Source organism: Stigmatopora argus, chromosome 19 (assembly GCF_051989625.1).
Source record: "Stigmatopora argus isolate UIUO_Sarg chromosome 19, RoL_Sarg_1.0, whole genome shotgun sequence".
NCBI lineage: Eukaryota > Metazoa > Chordata > Actinopteri > Syngnathiformes > Syngnathidae > Stigmatopora > Stigmatopora argus.
Genome location: NC_135405.1, coordinates 2,950,196 through 2,969,764, shown reverse-complemented (window position 1 = coordinate 2,969,764; position 19,569 = coordinate 2,950,196). Strand labels below are relative to the sequence as shown.

Genomic DNA, 19,569 nt, shown 5'->3' with positions numbered 1-19,569 from the left:
GTGTGTCTTTAGTGAATGAATTTATTTTTTATACATAGTGTATTATAAGGTAGATTAGTGCATCACTGTACAGCATTTGACATTGGTTCTTTATCTTTTAACATTGTAATCATTGTTTTATTCTTGAATGTATTTGTGATTTGTTTTATAGTTTCATTTTTTGATTTGATGAATGATGACTCGTCGACCAATTGATGGAGTGGTTCATGCGTCGGTCTCACAATTCTGGGGTCGAGGGTTCAATCCCAGGTCTGTCCTCACTGTGTGGAGTTTGCATGTTCTCCCTTGGCTTGTGTAGTTCTTTTTCCGGATACTCCAGTTTCCTCCCACCTTCCAAAAACATGCAGGGTAGACTGGTTGAACACTCTAAATTGCCCCTAAGTATGAGTGTGAGTGTGAATGGTTGTCCGTCTCCTTGTGCCCTGCAATTGGCTGGCCACTGATTGAGGGGGATCGTAGTTAGGCTCAGCAACACCGCAACCCTTGTGAGGATAAGCGGTTCAGAAAATGAATGAATGAATAACTGAAATTAAAGGTGCTACTCTGTTACTCCTAGACAGATTACAATAAATTAGGTATACTCTAGTTTTGTGTGTACCGTATTGGCCCGAATATAAAACGACCCGGATTATAAAACGACCTCCTCTTTTTCAAGACTCAAGTTTGAAAAAAAGATTTTTTGAACACCATTTTAAATTTTTATACACAAAATCAGGCGGACCGGCAGCTGAGTGTTTAGTGCGGCAGCATCACAGCTCTGGGATCGTAGGTTCAAATCCGGGTCGGTTCACCTGTGTGGAGTTTGCATGTTCTCCTCAGGCTTGCGTGGGTTTCCTCCGGGTACTCCGGTTTCCTCCCAAAAACATGCATGATTGGCTTATTGGACACTCTAAATTGCCCCTAGATATCGGTGTGAGTGTGCATGGTTGTCCGTCTCCTTGTGCCCTGCGATTGGTTGGCCACCGAGTCAAGGTGTCAACTGCCTCTGGCCCGGAGTCAGCTGGGATAGGCTCCAGCACCCCCCACGACCCTAATGAAGACAAGCCGGTTCAGAAAATGAATGAATGAATGTAGACAAAATAGTGACAGTCCATTTGAAACAAATTATTATAACAATATGTTCAAGAAAAAAAAGCATGTTATTTTGCGTCATTTAAATCATGCAAAAACTGTCCATCACATCTTAATATCTGATCATATAAATGTATAAATTAAAGTGCAATCACATTTGTAGAAGAATGACTTCTGGTTTTTGAAATGTAAATTAACCAATCTACTGTGATAAAACATCAAAATTGCAATAACTGCATCAACTCGAGTTCTGCACCTAGAAGGACCTAATCGAGAATAATTTCTTATCTTGTACTTGCTCTAAAGCTCACTTTTTGTACCTGACTACTTATTTATGTGACCACTTATTCATGTTGACTACTTATTTATGTTGATGCGTGGATGTCGGGCGGGCCTTGCTGCTAAGCTGAAACAACAACCACACCGAGCACCGCTTCCTAGTATCTTTTTGACTAACGCCCGATCCATCACCCACAAAATGGATGAGTTGGAACTTCGAATTGCTACCAACAGCTTTGTTAGAAACTGTAATATTATTCTCATCACAGAAACGTGGCTACACCCGCATATCCCCGACGCTGCGGTATCGCTAGCTAGCCGAACGCTTTTTCGGAACGACCATTCAAAAGAATTAACAGGCAAAAGCAAAGGAGGAGGACTGTGCATGTTTATACATAATGAATGGTGTTGTGACAGTAGGATCATTGACACTCACTGTTCTCCGGATTTAGAGTTATTGGCAATACGGTGTAGGCCCTATTATTTACCGAGAGAGCTAACGGTCGTCATAGTAACGGCTATCTATATACCTCCGAATGCTAACGTTAACATGGCACTTAACCTCCTGCTAACGGCTGTAAACAAACAACAGCTTGACCACCCCGATGGAGTTTTTATTGTCGCTGGTGATTTCAACAAGGCGTGTTTAAAGACTGTTTTACCTAAGTTTATTCAATACGTAAATTGTAATACTAGAGGAGACAAAACTCTTGACCATGTCTATTCTAACATCAAACATGCTTATAAAGCCACTTCCCTCCCTCACCTAGCTGGATCAGATCACCTCTGCCTATCTCTCACCCCCGCTTACACTCCACTCCGGAGGCAAACAACGCCACAAATAAAGATAATAAAAACTTGGCCCGAGGACGCACTCTCTCAGCTGCAGGACTTTTTTTCCCGCACCAACTGGGAACTTTTTGTACACGACAACCTCCAGGACTACACGGACTCTGTACTTTCTTACATAAAAAACTGCATTGACAACGTCACTATAGATAAACGAATACGGGTTTTTCCTAACCAGAAACCCTGGATGACCAATGAGACACAGGCACTCATCAAATGCCGTAACACCGCCTTTAGATCAGGGGACAAGATAAAATATAGAACTGCCAGAGCTGAGCTGAAAAGAGGCATTAAAAAGGCCAAGGCAGCATATACTAAGAAAATTGAGGAGCACTTCACAGAAAATAACCCAAAGAAGATGTGGCAAGGAATACGACATCTTACCAACTACAATAGCAATAATATGTCTGTTAACGCAGATGCCTCACTAGCGGAGGAATTCAACCGTTTCTTTGCCCGCTCTGAGACTGACAAATCAGACCCAGTCTCAACACCCCCCCCCCCCACCACCCTGCAGCAATACACTGACATTCCGGCAACAGGAAGTGAGACTGGTAATGCGGTCTGTGAACACCAGGAAGGCTGCTGGCCCAGACGGAGTACCTGGGAAGGTGCTCAAAGCCTGTGCTGACCAGCTGGCTGGAGTCTTCACAAAAAAATTCAATTGTTCCCTGCAACAATCAATCATTCCATCCTGTCTGAAATCTGCCACCATTATCCCTGTCCCCAAAAAGCCAACCATTGACAGCATGAATGATTATAGGCCTGTTGCACTCACGCCTGTGATCATGAAGTGCTTTGAAAAGTTGGTAGCCCGCCATATCAGGAATACAATCCCGCCCTCAATTGACCCTCACCAGTTTGCTTATAGAGCAAACAGGTCCACTGAGGATGCTATTGCCATTGCTCTTCATACAGCACTGAGCCACCTGGAACACCATGGGAACTACGTGAGGATGCTCTTCATTGACTATAGCTCAGCATTCAACACCATAAAACCGGACATTCTGACTGACAAACTCTCCCACCTTGGACTATCCTCTTCAATCTGCTGCTGGATAAAAAACTTCTTGACCAACAAGACCACAGACTGTTAGACTTGGTCCCCACCTCTCTTCCTCATTACACTGAGCACTGGCTCCCCTCAAGGCGGTGTACTGAGTCCTCTTCTGTACTCTCTGTACACATACGACTGTACACCCACCCACCAGTCTAACGCCATCATCAAATTCGCTGACGACACCACTGTGGTCGGACTCATCTCAGGAGGGGATGAGTCGGCCTACAGAGATGAGGTCAACAAATTGTCTTCGTGGTGCTCGGTGAACAATCTCACACTGAACACCACGAAAACTAAAGAAATAATCCTGGACTTTCGCAAACACGGCACAGATCTGGCCCCACTCCTCATAAATGGAGTATGTGTAGACAGGGTCCAGTCCTTTAAATTCCTGGGGGTCCACGTCACGGATAAGCTCTCATGGTCTACAAACATCACGGCACTGGTGAAGAAGGCTCAGAAACGACTCCATTTCCTCAGGGTACTTAGGAAGAACAACTTGGGCACCAAGCTTCTGATAACCTTCTATAGAACCACTGTAGAGAGCATCCTGGCGTACTGTATCACAGTGTGGTACGCTGGAAGCACGGCGGCTGACAAAAAGGCCATGCAGAAAGTGATTAACACTGCCCAGAGGATTGTCGGCTGCTCTCTGCCCTCACTGGAAGACATTGCCAGCCCTCGTTACCTCAGCAGAGCCAGGAACATCATAGGGGACCCTTACCACCCTGGTCACAATCTGTTCCAGCTGCTGCCCTCTGGCAGACGCTATAGGTCCCACAAAGCACGGACAAATAGGCTTAAGGACAGTTTTTTCCCCACATCCATCAGAACTCTAAATTTGCGGTAACATAACACACATTCCCTTTTGCGGTAATATGAAAAGATGTTTGGGTGGTGATCTGCCTCCTACTAGCTGACTGAAGGTAAGTGGAAGACAGTGAGAGGTAAGCGACCTGTATCCATAACAGCAGAATGCCAAATTACAAGATTCCGTAACTATCACTTATTTAGGTCTTTTGCCGAGTAAACGCAGCTTATGGAGAAGCACCACCAATTTTGTCACACGCAGTTTCTGGGTGTGATGACAAGTAGGCTTTTTTGTTGTTGATAATGACGACAGGGCCTATGTCCGATTATTATTATTATTATTATGTTGACTCTTTAATTATTTATTTATTACTTATTTATTGATTATTTAGGTGTGCACTTCATGGTGAAGCTTTAAATTTAAGGCTTGTCAAACCCCTGTATAGTATTTTAACCCATTTCTTCGTCTACCGGTGTGGGAGTTTTGTTTGAGATTATGTTTGAGTGTTTGTGTTTGTTTGATGTTGGTGTGGGTCTTCTCTTCGTGTTTTTCCCCCTCGTATGTTTTGGTTTTGTTTTCCTTGGTGTTTGTGTTGTTACTTGTTCCCTGCTTTTTTGCCTCCGTTCCTGTCACCAAAGAAAAACATTCAGGGAGAAAGAAAGGTTTTTTAGTAAACCTCATAGTGCAAAACATACGGTACTTAAATAGTATATAATATCCAAGTGGCCGGATTTTTTGTAAAGCATGTAGCCAAAATACAATCACCCAATTGAATTGAATTGAATGCCTTTATTGTTTTTAAAAAGTGCAATTGTTGTCCACATGTGTCACATTATTAATCAACTTTACTCCAACTCAGTCTTACCGATTTTACATTTACAAACATTAGTGAAATATCTATGAGCAATTGATAATTTAACGATTTACTAAGTGAAAATACGGACGACCTGGTAGGGTGGCCAGCACGTCCACTTCACTGTTCTTTGATCGAGGGTTCAAACCTCGGTGGATTCTGAATTTCCTGCTTGGATTTCGCATGTTCTCCCGAGCCTGAGTGGGTTTTGTCTGGGTACTCTGGATTCCTCTTACATCCCAAATACATGCAAGGTAGTCTGGTTGAACACCCTAATTTGTCCTAAGGCATGAGTGTGACTAGTTGTTTGTCCCCTTGTGCCCTGTGATTGGCTGGCAACCAATTAAGGCTATCCCCCGCCTTCTGCCCATACTTGGCTGGGATCCAGCACCTACAGACCCTAGTGAGGATAAAATGAATGAGTATAATGTCCATTTGATTAATATTCAGTTCATAGTTCAGTTTCAGCCAATCACAGGGCACAACGAGACGGACAACCATTCATGCTCAATGTAGAGTTGTCAACCAGCCTACCATGCATGTTTTTGGGATGTGGGAGGACCCTAAGTAACTGGAGAAAACCCATGCAGGCACGCATGCAAACTCCACACAGGAAGGTTTCAAACTGGGGCTGAAACCTCAATCTCAGAACTGTGAGGCCAACGCTCTAACCATCAGGCTGCCTTATAACTGTCTTTATAAAGACAGAGAGTCAAATCCTTTCAATTAGATCAACATTCACACTTATTCGCAGGGTACTTGTGTGGGAAGTGAATTTGCCACCAAACACTAATAAAACCCAGTTGCCTCATCCACAACAGTTTTTCCACATTTTTTAGGCCTATCAGGGTGACAAATATGAATTCTAATCTTGAACAAAATGATGTTTTCCATATATTTCACATGGACCTATCTGTCTTCTTCTTCCACAGATATTAGATATTTACCATGAGTGACTGGTCATACCTGTCCAAACTTCTCCACAAGGTCCAGGCTCATTCCACTGTGGTGGGAAAGATCTGGATGAGTGTTCTTTTCCTGTTCAGGATCTTCGTACTAAGTGCTGCTGCAGAAAAAGTTTGGGAAGATGAATTGTCAGAGTTTTACTGTGACTCCATAGAACCAGGATGTAAACACTCCTGCTATAACTGGATGTTCCCCATTTCCTATGTACATTATTGGGTGCTGCAAATCACTTTCGTTTCAACACCCACTCTGGTCTACCTGGGCCATGCTGTCCTCATTATCCACAGAGAGAAAAAACAGTTAGAACAGGAAAAAAGCAGAAGAAACGGAAATAACGGAGTAAAGAAACCTAAATATACAGATGAAAGAGGCAAAGTGCAAATTAAAGGCATCTTGTTTTATACATACATGACCCAGCTGGTGTTCAAAATAATCATGGAGATTGGGTTCACTATTGGACAGTTCTATGTCTTTGGCTCCCTTTATGTTGACTCCAGTTTTCGTTGTCAAAATTCACCACTTTGTGCTTATAACATGTGTTACATTTCGCGGCCTACGGAGAAGACTATCTTTATCTTGTTCATGCTCGCTGTTTCTGGTGTTTCGGTCCTTCTCAATATTGTTGAAATTGTTTATCTCCTGTACAGCAAGAAACAAAGTGCAAAGAAAGAACTTGAAACTCAACCTCATGTGCTCCATGCTGAGCCATGCGCACCAACCAAGCCACCATGGGGAGCTATGAGAAATCAATATAATAGCTACAATCTGTTGCTATTAAATTCTCAGGCAACTACAAACTTAACCAGTGAGGACAGTCACGTCCATGCAAAGTGAAAACATCAACGTTTTTTTTTTAAATTTGCAATTCTTTAAGAAGCTTGAAATATTTTTGTTTACATCTAAATGTTTTGTGTTCATTACATTTGAGGAAATATTGTGTTGTAATAAATGTGTGGAATCTATCAAACTAAATCAATTAGGTTGCATTTTTTCAAGAATGTACAACTAAGTGTTAGATATAAAGTAGCAAAGCATTTGCAGTCTTTTCTTAAACCAGTCCTCTAATGTTAAATTATGTAAACACTCGCCAGGGAAAACAAAGTAAAACAAATGTTTATTTTTTTAATTTTTCCTCTTGTGTTTGAGTCAGAAAATTTCAATGCACAATAGCTTGTCAGTTATAATTTAATTTGTGCTATACTTTATGTTGGGACCGAGTAAGCTCGAGGACACTTGACCCCCACAGCTGCTTTCGAGGCCAGTTAATTGTTTTCAGGACTGTTGACCGAACAGGACACCATGTTCCAGGCCGAGACTGTTGATCTGAGTTGGCAATGAAGATCTACGAGGGACTCTTAAATTGCTTTGACTTGGATTCCGGCAGATGGCGATAATCGAATCAACTTCCGAAAATACTCGCATTATTGTTTAAAAATACGGTCGCTCTGTTTACCTTATAAAGAAATTATTATGCTTATTTGTGCAAATTCTTACGCAGTTGTTTTGGTTTCCGATCCGCTCGGGTCACTTTGTATGCTTACTTGTGCAAATTCTTACGCAGGTGTTTTTGGTTCCGATCTAATATGAGATTGTTGTGGCAGTTGTTTTTTGACCTTAATGGTGTTATTCGGTTAGCTTATGCAATTGTTTGAATCAGATTACCGTAAATTGGATTGGATTGGATTGGATAACTTTATTCATCCCGTATTCTGGAAATTTCATTGTGACAGTAGCAAGAAAAGGCATAGTTATAAGTTAGACAGTACAGTCGCAAAGGCCGCACAACAAAGCAAAAGCAAAAAGTACAAAGCAAATCAAAGTAAATGGAAACTGGAAAATGGAAACAAAAACTGGAACCACACACAGGAAGTCTTCCACAAGATGGGGAACTTCTGCAGACTGTGACCGAGGAAGAGAATATGCAGAGTCACTCTTCCAAACTTATCCGCACAGTTCCTCAGTTGTCTGGAGCTGAAGACAACAGTAGCAGAGTAGAGCCCCTCGACTCCGTTGCTGGTAAGCGCCGACAGCTCCTTCCATCTTATCCCACGATGGAATGGTTGGTCAGAAGCGTTGCCTCTTCTCCCGGCACTTTTGTCCAGCTCCGAATCCCCGGCGGCACTGAGGTGTTGCTCCTTCTGCTGCGTATTGTAACTAGTCCCATGTGTATGACAGCGTAGGCATGGCTGAATGGTTCCAAAAAAGAAGTAGCCGAAAGAAGCCAGGCTAACAGAACAAGGAAAGTTGTAAAAAAAATAAAGTAAAAAGTATAAAGTACAAAGTAAAGTAAAAAGGAATGTATTAAGAAATATAAAAATGTAATTTAAAAAAAAGATAGAAGATCTGTAAATCACGAAAACATAAGAGTATACAGAGCTACTTCCACTGGCTCCCGCGTGAACGGCGCCATGTTTTGATTATGCGCTGACTAAATTGACAGAAGAAGATGCCGTTTTTTTAGAATCATCTTGGACGAAGGCGCGTCGGGAGTGATTTTCCTTGCAAGTTATACCAGTATGTTAATGATGTCTCCCTGTTTTGATTAAAGTGAATTAATAATAAACCTATCAGGAACAATTCGACTTTCACATCCAGTAGGTCCATCACTGATACCACTCGTGATTTATTTGAAAAGTTGTGTTGCAATATTTGCAGTATGCGCAAAATTTACTTTCTGTTGATGCGCTAAACATGGATGCTTATACTTTATTCCATTTAGAATTATTGATAACTAGCGTCCGTTGACTTTTTTTTCAATAGCAAGGTATGACTACCGTAATTACTCGAATATAACACGCATATTTTTGCTATATAATTAATTCCAATAGTTGGGGGTGCGTGTTATAATCAATAACTAAAATAAATTACAAATTTTCGATCGAAAAAAGCATTGTCAAACTCACTTTGACGCACGGACATTGTGCAATTTCCAACTTTGAATTCAAAATACACGCATATTAAAGATCGTCAAGCCTCACAAACATCACAATCCTGCATTAATAAGCTGGAAAGTAGAATACTACATTGTAGTGTAGTACGTACTTGTATTTAAAAATATGTCCAGCGGGGGGCAGTACATTCCCTTGTTACATGTGATAGTCTTTTCCATTGTGCATATCTTCAAATCATTTATTTATTCAATTTGTATGTTCCTTTTCTTGTTTGAGAATGACAATAGATATTTGAATTAAAACATGGTATTGTCAATTGAAATGTAGTCAATGTTCAAGGAAGTCTAAAAGGTATTGCAACATAACATGTCTACATGATATGTTTGTCCACTCTGTGTATCATCTATTGCCCTAAAATTCAAACGCATAACTCCCAACTGCACGACACTCGACACGCTCGTACCTGAAGATTTCTCTATCCGGTTTTGAACAAAACAATCGTGAAACGAAGAAAAAAAGGTAAGATTTCTGATTTTCGTCAGCGGGAAATTTTAGGTGCGCACTATATTCGAGTACTGCGTTTTTCCAGATTGTCCGGTCCACTATGAACATTCACAAGGTCGAACACAAATAAAGCACACCGAGACAGATGAGTGAGATTTTGAAGCTTCTGCAGAAGGAGAGTACGGAGGTGGTGGGTCCGACGACTCTACTTCTATAGAAAACATTTTACTTAGGGCAAGATTTCATGACATACAAATTCTCTGTTACAAAGATGCATCGCGACAGTGACACCGATGATGGTGGTGATACTGATGATGTTAAAGGCTACATATAAACATATAAACAAAGGACATACCCTATTACAAAGATGCATGGTTTTGAAACCGATGGTTGTGATGTAGATGGTTCCTATGACATGGGCATGACACGGATTGAAGGTGATGTCATAGATGTGAAACATTATTTGATTACTTTTCAAGATTATTTCACATTTCCCCCCTTAAGTAACTAAAATAATTTTTATTAATCACATCAATTTGTATCCCTCCTCTACGGGTTTTAAAATACAAACATCATCATCAGTTACTCTTCGCAGGGTATGGAAAATAACAAAATCACTTGTCAGGGCACCATCTTAATAGTCAACACAAACACATTTACACAGAGGAGACGGTATACTGTATGTTGCTGCAAGCTACTAGCGTGTGCTGGATTCAAGGTATGCATCGCTTTACGGTGAGATGGGGTTGCGATAACAATGTAGCCGTTATGGCCAGGTGTCTTGCTGGTGACAGGAACGACATTTTTGTTTGTGTTATCAGTAGATCAGCAGTCCGCTGGCTGTAGGAGTCTGATGTGACCACGACTCCTCGCTTCTGGTCTCCAGGAATCACACCATGTGTCCTAGGTCCTTCCAGGGCCTGTGGGGTTTTCTCTTTATGGACACGCGGGGTGTTATCCCAAACTGTAGCAGTTTTTCCGCTTGAGGTGGCAAGTCCACTGAGGTGGCCGCATCTCCCTCTGTCGTGGTGTACAGGTACTCCAATCGAACTAGTTGGGGTCCTAGTCGCTCGAACTGTTTAACAAATTCTGTTTCTGGCTTCGGCTGTCTTTGTCCCGGAGGGTGGACATGATTTCGGTTAAGTCTAACACTTCTGCTGGCGAGCAAGGGGTTTCTTTGTCCTCCTCATCACTTCCTTCAGTTTCCTCCTCTGTGTTAGGCTTCTGTTTCTCTTCCCTCTGGCGTCATTCTTGATGTTGATGTTCAAGGTTGAACGGTGGGGGTCTCTGGTTCCCCCTGTCTGGATTTTTGCAGTCTCGAGCAAAGTGTCCTCTCTGTCCACAATTGTAACACTTGCCTTCTGAGTTTGCTCTTCTTGGTGGGCCGGGTCTTACTCGGCCTCTTCCTCTTCCACGTCCTTGTTGGTAGAATACTTCTGGTGACCCTTGGTTCATCAATGAGGCCATGGCTTGGGTCAGAGTATTGACTCCTGCGCTTGTCTGCTTTTGGCGGTGTCTCTCCTCAGCATGAATCACCCACTCCATTAGTTGATTCATTGGCATGGTTCGGTATGTGGCACAGTACTTCTTTACGAACCTTTTGATTGGGGCCTGGAGCCCTTCCAGGAACCCTTGTCTCAGTTGGGCTTGGTACACACCTTGGTCACTTTGGCCTTCCATGATCCCACTGTGAGTTTTGAACACTTCCTCAAATCTTGCTCTGAATTTATGAACTCCTTCACCTGGTTTCTGTTTTGTGGCCCTGATCTTGCCATAGCTTGGTGTGGGGCGCCACATGTCTATGGGAGGTCAAGGTTAGGTGGTTGTGCAGGTGAGTAGACGTCAGATGAGTGTTTCACGGACAAAGGTTTGGGAACCGTCCGACTTCCAGTCTACTCAGAGTCACCTATGTCTCGAAATACCTTGACCTGGGATTTGGGAATCCACGTCGACCTTTCAGCGATCTTTACTGCTTTGGGGGTGGTGATTGAACCACGAATGGGCCTTTCCAGCGTGGCGAGGACCAGGACTTCCTTTTTATGACTCGAAACGGGATGCCCTCGTTTGGGCCTGAGGTTATGTCTGTAAACAAAAATTTTAAAGTGGGTATTTACACCAACTTACACCAACCTCTGGGCATGTCCATTTGTCCATCATCCCCCCTGTTGAGACATGGCTCCTCCCATGGCTCAATTTTGGAATAGATTTTTTTTTTTTTTTTTTTTTTTTTAAACTAATCATAATAAAAATAGGAAAAATACAAAAAGCAAACAGGCTGCTTTCTCCTCAGGAAAACAGCTTTCCAGTTCTCTGCAACAGTTACATTCACATCAATTAATATCCAGAAACAAATGCACACATTTATAATTCTGAAAAGAATTGAACCCACTAAAATGTAATCACCCCTCGTTTGTCAAGGTTAATATTTTTAGCATAACTGTCCTTTAGAGCAATTAAAACTCATTACTTACAAAATGCACATTAATCAAGTCCCAATTCGTTCAATAATGTGTATCGTGTTGCATATTAAACTCAGTTGTTTGAAATTCAAAATATCCCAATTTAGTAGTCTTTTTTTATCAAATGTAACATTCCATTGTCTTTGGAGTTTGTCCATCATCTCCCATAAAACTTTCTTAATCAATATTGTTCCTAATATTTTCTTAATTTTTCAATAGTCAGACATGAAATTAAAATCTAGTTACATTTCTATCCATTGTAGTTTCTTTTTTTCTTTCTGATCATATACTCTCTGTAACAAGGTTTAGTCTCAATTGAAACGCTTTCACCCCTTTTTTATGGAGACAACAAAACCAATACAAAAAGTTCCCTATGGTTTATGGCATTGATCCTTGAGCAATAATCTTTAGCATTGCTCCCCGAACAATAATCTCTCCAATCAATATTGGAGTGCTTGCCATCAACGTCTGATCATGTCAAAAAGTTTATCTTACCTGTCTCCTCAAACGTTTCAACTGAGAGGACCTTCTTACAGTGCAAAGGTGGATCCGCATCCTCCTTTCCAGCTTGTTTTGGCCAGTTCCAATCTTGAAGTGAATAATGGCGATTTATATGGTCTACCAAATAGGATTTGAACTCGTTATGTACGCGCAGTGATTTCATAACGAAATATGGAACCTTTTGCCAATCCCGTCAATTACTTTGTTAACACAATTTGGGTGCCATTATTACTATAAATCAATGGTTCTTTGGAATTCCATATCATGATATCTGCTCAATTGATTATATCTTGGTGGCCAGCCAATCAAAAACACAAAAAGACAGACAACCATTCGCGCTCAGACTCATAATCAGACATCGGTGTTCTGCAAATTTCCATCACCGGTGAAGACCGCAATCCCAAGTCTGGGCTTGTTGGCAGCTCACCTCCTTTTGCTGACCTATCAGCACCAATCATTCTCAAAAGAAATAGGTTAACCTCATTTGGTTGACATCAATTGTTTGATGCTAATACAATACGTGATATTCTAATAGTCATTAATATGACCTACGCTAAAGCATATTTCATCTGCTGATGGGCAAAACAAGATGTACATCCCGTGCACTGAACATACATGATGTTTATTTCATCCCAGGGAAATCATGCCTATCCTAAATTAATTATTTTACCTAAACCTGCTATTTACCTAATAATTTGGATAAATGCCATTTCTGCATTGTCTTCATGTTTGATATCATTAATGTTCAAAATTATTCTTAATACTTAAGTCTAAACCGCAAATCACTCTCATTTTGCTAAAATAGCTACATTTTGCTATCTGAATTCCTATTGAATTTCTCATCCGTTTTGTTTACTCAAGATAAGAGCCATTTTCTGTAGCTCATTATTAACACAATTAAAATGTACAATAAGTAAATTAGAGAAAATAACCTATGTCATAATAATGTCAATTTTCTCATCCCTTTTTTCTCTAACCAGCTCTCTATGACTTTGTCTCTTAGCGGAGTCCCTAACTCAATTAACACGCCAAGACCACTTTGTCTTATCTTATGGCTGTATTTTACGCTATTTCTCTCTAGGGACGTCCCATCCTAATTTATTATCTCTTTAATACTTATTTTGTTATCTTATTTATCCGCCCAAGTAGCCTCTTTAGTCATTTGTTTTCTTATTTTGCGCGGAAATCATTGTTTTATAAGTGCGTCGCAACGCACCTGGTTTTATCTATTTCCCCCTATGAGGATTACGCATGCTATCAGTTATTATTCTATTTTTCTTATATTGAGCTCTGTTTTACTCACTCTTTTGGCACGGTATTTCTATACTTTTACTCTATTTAAACACAATCTTTGAAATCTGTATACCTCTACGTATTTCTCCGACCAAACAGAGACGTTTCTCCGACCACACAGAGACGTTTCTCCGACCACACAGAGACGTTTCTCCGACCACACAGAGACGTTTCTCCGACCACACAGACGTTTCTCCGACCACACAGAGACGTTTCCCCGACCACACAGAGACGTTTCTCCGACCACACAGAGACGTTTCGACACACAGACGTTTCGAATTAATTTTAACCAGCGCCTTACCGTCTCAGGTGCTTATTCCTGGTTCGATGAGATTCGTCACTGGACCTCGGGGCGACGGGGTACCAATCCCTAATGGCCCCTTCCCTCAATGGGGGATGGCTGACGTCAGTTGTGCTTGGCCTCTCGATTCCCCGTCGTCCCGATGACACAGATCTTGAATCCCGGGTATTGTCGGCACCAAAATGTCCGGTCCACTATGAACATTCACAAGGTCGAACACAAATAAAGCACACCGAGACAGATGAGTGAGATTTTGAAGCTTCTGCAGAAGGAGAGTACGGAGGTGGTGGGTCCGACGACTCTACTTCTATAGAAAACATTTTACTTAGGGCAAGATTTCATGACATACAAATTCTCTGTTACAAAGATGCATCGCGACAGTGACACCGATGATGGTGGTGATACTGATGATGTTAAAGGCTACATATAAACATATAAACAAAGGACATACCCTATTACAAAGATGCATGGTTTTGAAACCGATGGTTGTGATGTAGATGGTTCCTATGACATGGGCATGACACGGATTGAAGGTGATGTCATAGATGTGAAACATTATTTGATTACTTTTCAAGATTATTTCACACAGATTTTTTTGGCCCAAAATTACCTGCGTGTTATTTTCGAGTGCGCGTTATATTCGAGTAATTACGGTATATTATTACACTTCACACGTTTTTGTTTAATGGACGTAGTAGCTAAGAGACACCTACACTGCTTGAAACAACTGATGAGAATGCACATGTGCCGTTGAAAAAGAAGTACACTACTTAACTTTCAAAATAAATGATAAGCATCCCATCAATTATTTTGAATGTCAATGCCAACCTCAATTATTGATTTCTAAATATGACACTTCATAACAACTCTGTAATAAAAAAAATGATACTGGACAACATGCAAAATGAAAAACATGATGTTGCGTTTCGAAATTAATTGCCTAAAACAAAAACAAAAATTTTTAAATTTCTTTCATGTAAATTGCTAAAAAACTGCTTGATTTTTACATTTATATATTTTTTTTATCTTTGTAGTTTTGATACAAAATGCGCATTCAGTAATTGGCATCGTAAAATATGGAAGATTCATGGTATTTAATAGCTCTGTATTATACATGTATTTGGGATGGGGAGAGAATTGGGATTTCAGTTATGTATTTATCAATAATGGGTCATGTAGCTGTCCCTGAGGGGTGTGCCATATTAGGTTTTCCATTGATATTTTTGATTTTGTGTTCATCCAATGTTTTGAGTATATGTTTTTTGTTTCTTTTCTTTCTACATATTTCATAATGTAAACTGTGTTGTACAATTTTGAGCTTAGAAATGACGTTAGGACATGAAAGAGTGGTCATGACATCAGGACATGAAAGCGTGGTCATGAAATCAGGACATGAAAGAGTGGTCATGTGACCAATAGAGAGGGCTGTTGGGAAGGACGTGATTTGTTCAAACTTGTAACAATTGAAAGAGGACGCGTGCAACATGTGGTAAAGATTTAGCAGCTCCTAATTCGAGTCAGAAAGCGCACACAGTAAAAAAAAATGTAGTTTTTGTCTATTTGTTTATGAGATTCCTTTGTTGTAAATAACAATATTGTGTTGTAATGTATATGTTGTTTCAGTTATGTTGTCGTTTGATGCTTGAAAGAAATAAAAACATCACTCCCGTCATACATCAGTCGATGTGTGGCTTAATTCTGACCAGAAGAAGAACGTTAGGGGCATTTAAAGGTCATAAACAAATAAAAGCTTAATTTCATCATTTTAGAAATTACAATAGTACTATCAAAGTAATAGGTTTATAACAGTAAAAGTAACAGTTGCAAATCCATACTAATGTAATTTACATAGTTAGTTACATAGACGCCAGTTGTCGATCTAGCTGTTACTGCTAACCAAGAGGACACATTTATTTATGCAAATACGTTGAGAAAAAATAACAATTTGGTCTATTCTGAACATATAGCATACATAACAGGGACACATGAACAATGTTCCCTCTAAGCTGCCAGCGTGCGCAATTGCGCACTACTCTCGTCTTCTCTGCGCACAGCAAATCATATGGAGCGCACAAAATAAAATCCCCCCTTTTTTTAAGCTGTGAGGGCGATGCGCGAACCACTCATCCACCGGGCCGCCCATTCATAGATATTAATCATTACATTTTATTATTTCTAAATCATTTATGTGTAGTAGACATGCACCTGCTTATGGCAGGTGTGATACTGGTGTGTGCCCATAGCGAGCAATGATGATGTTGCGCACACCAGTACTCAGTGTGCTCAGGGAGGTTGTCTTTCTGCCCAGACAAACAAACAAAAAGAGGGAACATTGCACATGAAGTAGAATGATACATGTGATAAAGGCAAACTATCAATTTTGAAAATTGTGATGTAAAATCCAGTTCCTGCATTTCTTCTTCCACAAAGTTAAGGTTGCTGCAACAGGGTTCTGTGCATTTCCTGGGACACGTTTCATGAAGAAAAATTCATATATGAAATCTTATATTTGTTAATGAGTGAATTACCTCGTTCGGCTCACAGTTCTGAGACCGAGGCTTCCAGTGGGTTCCAACCTTCCTTAGCGGATTTTGCATGTTCTCTTCTGCGTGAATTTTCTTAAGGTACGGTAATACCTTGATTATCGCGGTTTATGGCGCGTGGATTTTCCCATTTTTAAGAGCTTAAAAAAAATCTTAAGTGCTGAGTCCTAGTAGCAAGTGTGATAAGTTTATTAATAGGTGTACTTTAATAAAAACAGAGAAACATCGTTGACATATTCCAGCGTTGAAACTTGCAAGTGAGAATTGTCCTGGCTCGTCCTTGCCACCGTGACATTCTGAAGAAACGGCATCCTCCTCTGTCCATTTAGTCGCGCATAATCAAAACACTTAATGTAATCTGATTCAAACAATTGCATAAGCTAACCGAATAACACCATTAAGGTAAAAAAACAGCTGCCACAACAATTCCATATCAGGTCGGAAACCAAAAACACCTGCATAAGAATTTGCACAAGTAAGCATAATAATTTCATATAAGGTAAACAGAGCGACAGTATTTTTAAACAATATACGAGTATTTTCGGAAGTTGATTCGATTATTGCCATCTGCCGGAATCAGAGTCAAGTCAAAGCAATTTAAGAGTCCTTCCCAGATCTTCATTGCGAACTCAGATCAACAGTCCTCGGCCTGGAACATGGTCACCTGTCCGGTCAATAGTCCTGAAAACAATTAAATGTCCTCGAAGCCAGCTGCCATGTAGAGTGACCTCGAGCTTGCTCGGTCCCAAATTGGAATAAAGCTCCTATACATTATTAATGATTAATGCACATATAATAACATCCAGAATAACCCCAACAAAGTGGAAGACACGGGAGTTGCTTCCGCTTGCGAGTTTCAGCATGGATTTTCATTTGTATAAATTTGAAAAAATAATTAAAAAATAAAAACTAAGCCGCCTCGTGGCGTAGAGGTTTACTCGCCTGACTTCGTTGCGGGCAGACACGGGCTCGATTCCCGCAGGTGACGGTATGATTGTGAGTGCGGATGGTCGTTTGTCTCTGTGTGTGCTGACTGGCGACCAGTCTAGGGTGTAGTCTGCCTTTCGCCCGAAGACAGCTGGGTTAGGCTCCAGCAATCCCCGCAACCCTTTCGAGCGTGGGCGGTATGGAAGAAGAATGAATGAATGAATGAATGAAAATAATTAAAAAATTAAGAAAAATTTCCCCAGAAAAAAATCCCCGATGTAGTGAAGCAGCGATAACCGAAGCGTGAAGTAGCGAGGTTTCACTGTACTCCAGTTTCCTCCAATATCCTAGGCTGGTTGAACACTACATTGTCCTCAGGTTTGAGTGTGACTATAGTTATTTGTCTCCTTAGGCTGCCTGATTTGCCTGTCAACTAATTTACTTTGTCCCCTGGTTGCTGCCAATAGTTGCCTGGGATAGGCTCCAGCACGCCCTGTCAGGTTCACCATTAAATATTCCCCAAAAATATGCACTAATAAAGAAAGAGACACACTTGGATTTTTCACTTGCAAGCAGGACAGACAAAAATTGAGGATAGCTCCCCAACTCTGTTCTGACTTTACACTTTTTTGCTGTTGCTTTATTACATTCATTGGGCCTGATTACATGGATATCTCAACTCTAAAGCAGAGCTTCCAGCTTCTCCGGAATTCCAAGAGTTTACAAGTAATGCAAACTCAAACTTACTGGATGAATTAGTAACTTCCTTATGATATTGACCTTAATAACGTGCCTTTGATTCATACAGTGTCTCAAAAATACCACGTGTGATGATTTTTCTTAAGATGGTTTCCCTTCAAACTAACACCTTTGAACTCCCTATTAAAACCATGAATATGGAGGTGAACATTTTGAATCAGGTTGCGGCTTGTACGCGAGAAATTGTAAAATTCAAGGCAATTTTAAGGGGGCAGCTTGTACGCAGGGGCGGCTTAAATGCGAGAAAACACTGTAAAGGTAAAAGTTTACATTTCTGTGAACTGTGAAAGACTGAAATAATCTGTCATTCAATCATTCATTTTCTAAACCACTTAACCTTTTATCAAATTTATTTTGAAATACCCCAATATACGTGAAGTAATTGGAATACTGCAAAAGAAATTTGGTATCATTGGAAAGCTCTAAATGTCCTCTATAGAGCATAAAATGAGTTAATGTGATTGTATGCACTGGGTGGGATATATGTTTAGGTTCAGGAGGATATGCGAGAAAATATGGTACATATACATCACATGCATACATACATTACATGCATACATGCATTTTCATGCATTCATGCATTTCATGCATAAATACATTACACACATGCATGCATTACACATATACATGCATAAGGCATAATGCATTACACGCGTAAATACATTACACGCATTCACGCATGCGCACACACGCATACACGCCTGCGCACACGCACACGCTCAATCGGAATGAAGTTTGTCTGATTAAATGAAAATACATCACAAATTATTTGTGCCTTTAGTGCACAATGGAAAAATATGCACGCCTAAAACTAAATTACTAGTACTTGTGCTACTAATAAATTACAAAATGTGTACTACATTCCCTTCGTGTTCTTTCATCCGTATTATATTAATTGTACCACTAGATGGTAGTATATTCGTGCAAATCAAAACAAGAATAGTTGCCGGAAAACAGAAACTTTAAAAAATATTTATTCAAATATTCGTTTTATTTACCCGAGCTGTTTTGCTATTTAACACCTTCACAACCTTGACAAAACACATTTCAACATAGTTTGGGAATTTAGTAACACATTTGCGTTAAAATCATAAGGAAAAAAGCCGGTGCCATTTCAACCAACAGGTGTCGATGCCACCAAGAAATTATGAGTTGTGTTGGAACAAACACAACCATTAGTGATCAAAACAGAATTTGACACTAACAAAATCTTTATTTTGATGTAATTCATATGAATCTGTAACTCGTTCACTCATTAATTTATGCTTGATTAAAATATCCCCAAGTTAAAAAAACACGTTACAATACATTTTTTAAAACATCAACAGTAACTTTCACTTACGTTTTAAATTGTTTAGATTTTTAAAAAAAGGTAGTTTGGTCTTTTTCTTTGCTTCAAACTTACTCAAGTTTTTCCACCTCTCAGCCCCCCAGCGTCCCCCTCTCTTTCCCTTTTCTCACCCTCATGGGCAGCGAGAGGGGTTTTAGTCTTGACGTCAAGG

At 40.3% G+C, this 19,569-nt stretch overlaps 1 protein-coding gene across 1 annotated transcript; it reads left to right on the top strand.

The window, feature by feature from the left end:
• Nucleotides 1-5,432: 5,432 nt before the first annotated feature.
• On the top strand, nt 5,433-6,822 carry LOC144064337 (gap junction Cx32.2 protein-like). Its single transcript, XM_077586786.1, has one exon. The coding sequence runs from the start codon at nt 5,872-5,874 to the stop codon at nt 6,721-6,723; it is 852 nt and encodes a 283-aa protein (XP_077442912.1). The 5' UTR covers nt 5,433-5,871; the 3' UTR covers nt 6,724-6,822.
• Nucleotides 6,823-19,569: the final 12,747 nt, after the last annotated feature.

Excerpts from the sequence above, each read along its gene's own strand:
- LOC144064337 (XM_077586786.1), top strand. The coding sequence starts at position 5,872 with ATGAGTGACTGGTCATACCTGTCCAAACTTCTCCACAAGGTCCAGGCT.